General features: G+C 68.4%; 1 protein-coding gene across 2 annotated transcripts in view; it reads left to right on the top strand.

Annotated features, from left to right (window-relative positions):
- Positions 1-548: 548 nt before the first annotated feature.
- Positions 549-976, top strand: part of PRKAG2 (protein kinase AMP-activated non-catalytic subunit gamma 2) — a 328,475-nt gene continuing 328,047 nt past the window's right edge. For both annotated transcript variants that reach the window (XM_021706264.1, XM_021706263.1), the window contains exon 1: positions 549-761. In XM_021706264.1, the coding sequence (XP_021561939.1) occupies positions 648-761 (114 nt within the window). In that variant the 5' untranslated portion in view covers positions 549-647. The remainder of the gene's footprint in view (positions 762-976) is intronic.

Here is a 976-nt window from a genome sequence, read left to right as displayed (position 1 = left end):
CCAATTGCGAGGAGTGTTCGCCTTTGCACCTCCTCTTCCCCCTCCTGCCCTCCCTCTCGCCCAGAAAGGAGGACGGACCTAGCTCCGGGCTCCGGGCTGCTGTATTCTGCGGCCGAGGAGTATGTGCATGCACGCACAGCCTCCCTCACGCTCGCAGGTTCTCGGCTTGGGCACGGGCGCAGGAGGGCTGCTTTCCAAACTGCGCCTTTTAATTGCACCTGCCTTTCAGATCGCCTCTGGGAATCCGGGGGAGGGGCCGGTCGGGCGGAAAATGGTGCTTCGCTTTGCAGAAGGAAGGAAACTTTGTCACTCAGCCGGAGACCTCGGCCACGCGTAACCCGGGGAGAGACCAGGACCGGCAGCGGCTCTGACGGAGCCTGCACGCGCGATGATCCCGTAGGCGAAAGGGGACACTCGGACTCCGCGCTCACCGCCGACCGCCATCCGCTCCCGGGTGGCGGCGGCGCGAGTTACCTGCTCCACCCTCCCTCCCTCCCTCCCCGCGGAAGTCCCCGCGAGGTGTCTTCGGGGTGGAAGGGCCGCCCTAAAGGGCGCGCGGCCCCGGTCCGACAGCCGCGGCCGGCGGAGCGGAGGAGAGGATCGAATCCCAGGGACGAACCGCCCCGAAGTAACTTCGGGCCAGAGTTATGGGAAGCGCGGCCATGGACACCAAGAAGAAGAAAGATGTTTCCAGCCCCGGCGGGAGCGGCGGCAAGAAAAACCCCAGCCAGAAGAGGCGTTCGCTGCGCGTGCACATTCCGGTGAGTTCCAGCGCCGCTGTCGCCGGCTCCCCAGCCCTCGCGTGGCTCCGGACCCCGGCGCCGAAGCGGTTAAGGCGGGACGCCCCGCGCGCGCCGTGCGTGCCCCTCCTGTCACTCGGGACCGCTCCGGGGAAGAGTGGAGGGGCAGGGCCCGAGCCGCGCCGGGGCTCGATCTCACGCCCCACCCGCGTGCAGTGGGGCTCGGGCACCTTCTG

The sequence above is a fragment of the Carlito syrichta genome, unplaced genomic scaffold (assembly GCF_000164805.1).
Source record: "Carlito syrichta isolate Samal-C Ts95f unplaced genomic scaffold, Tarsius_syrichta-2.0.1 Scaffold315400, whole genome shotgun sequence".
NCBI lineage: Eukaryota > Metazoa > Chordata > Mammalia > Primates > Tarsiidae > Carlito > Carlito syrichta.
This window is presented reverse-complemented; position numbering and strand designations above follow the sequence as displayed.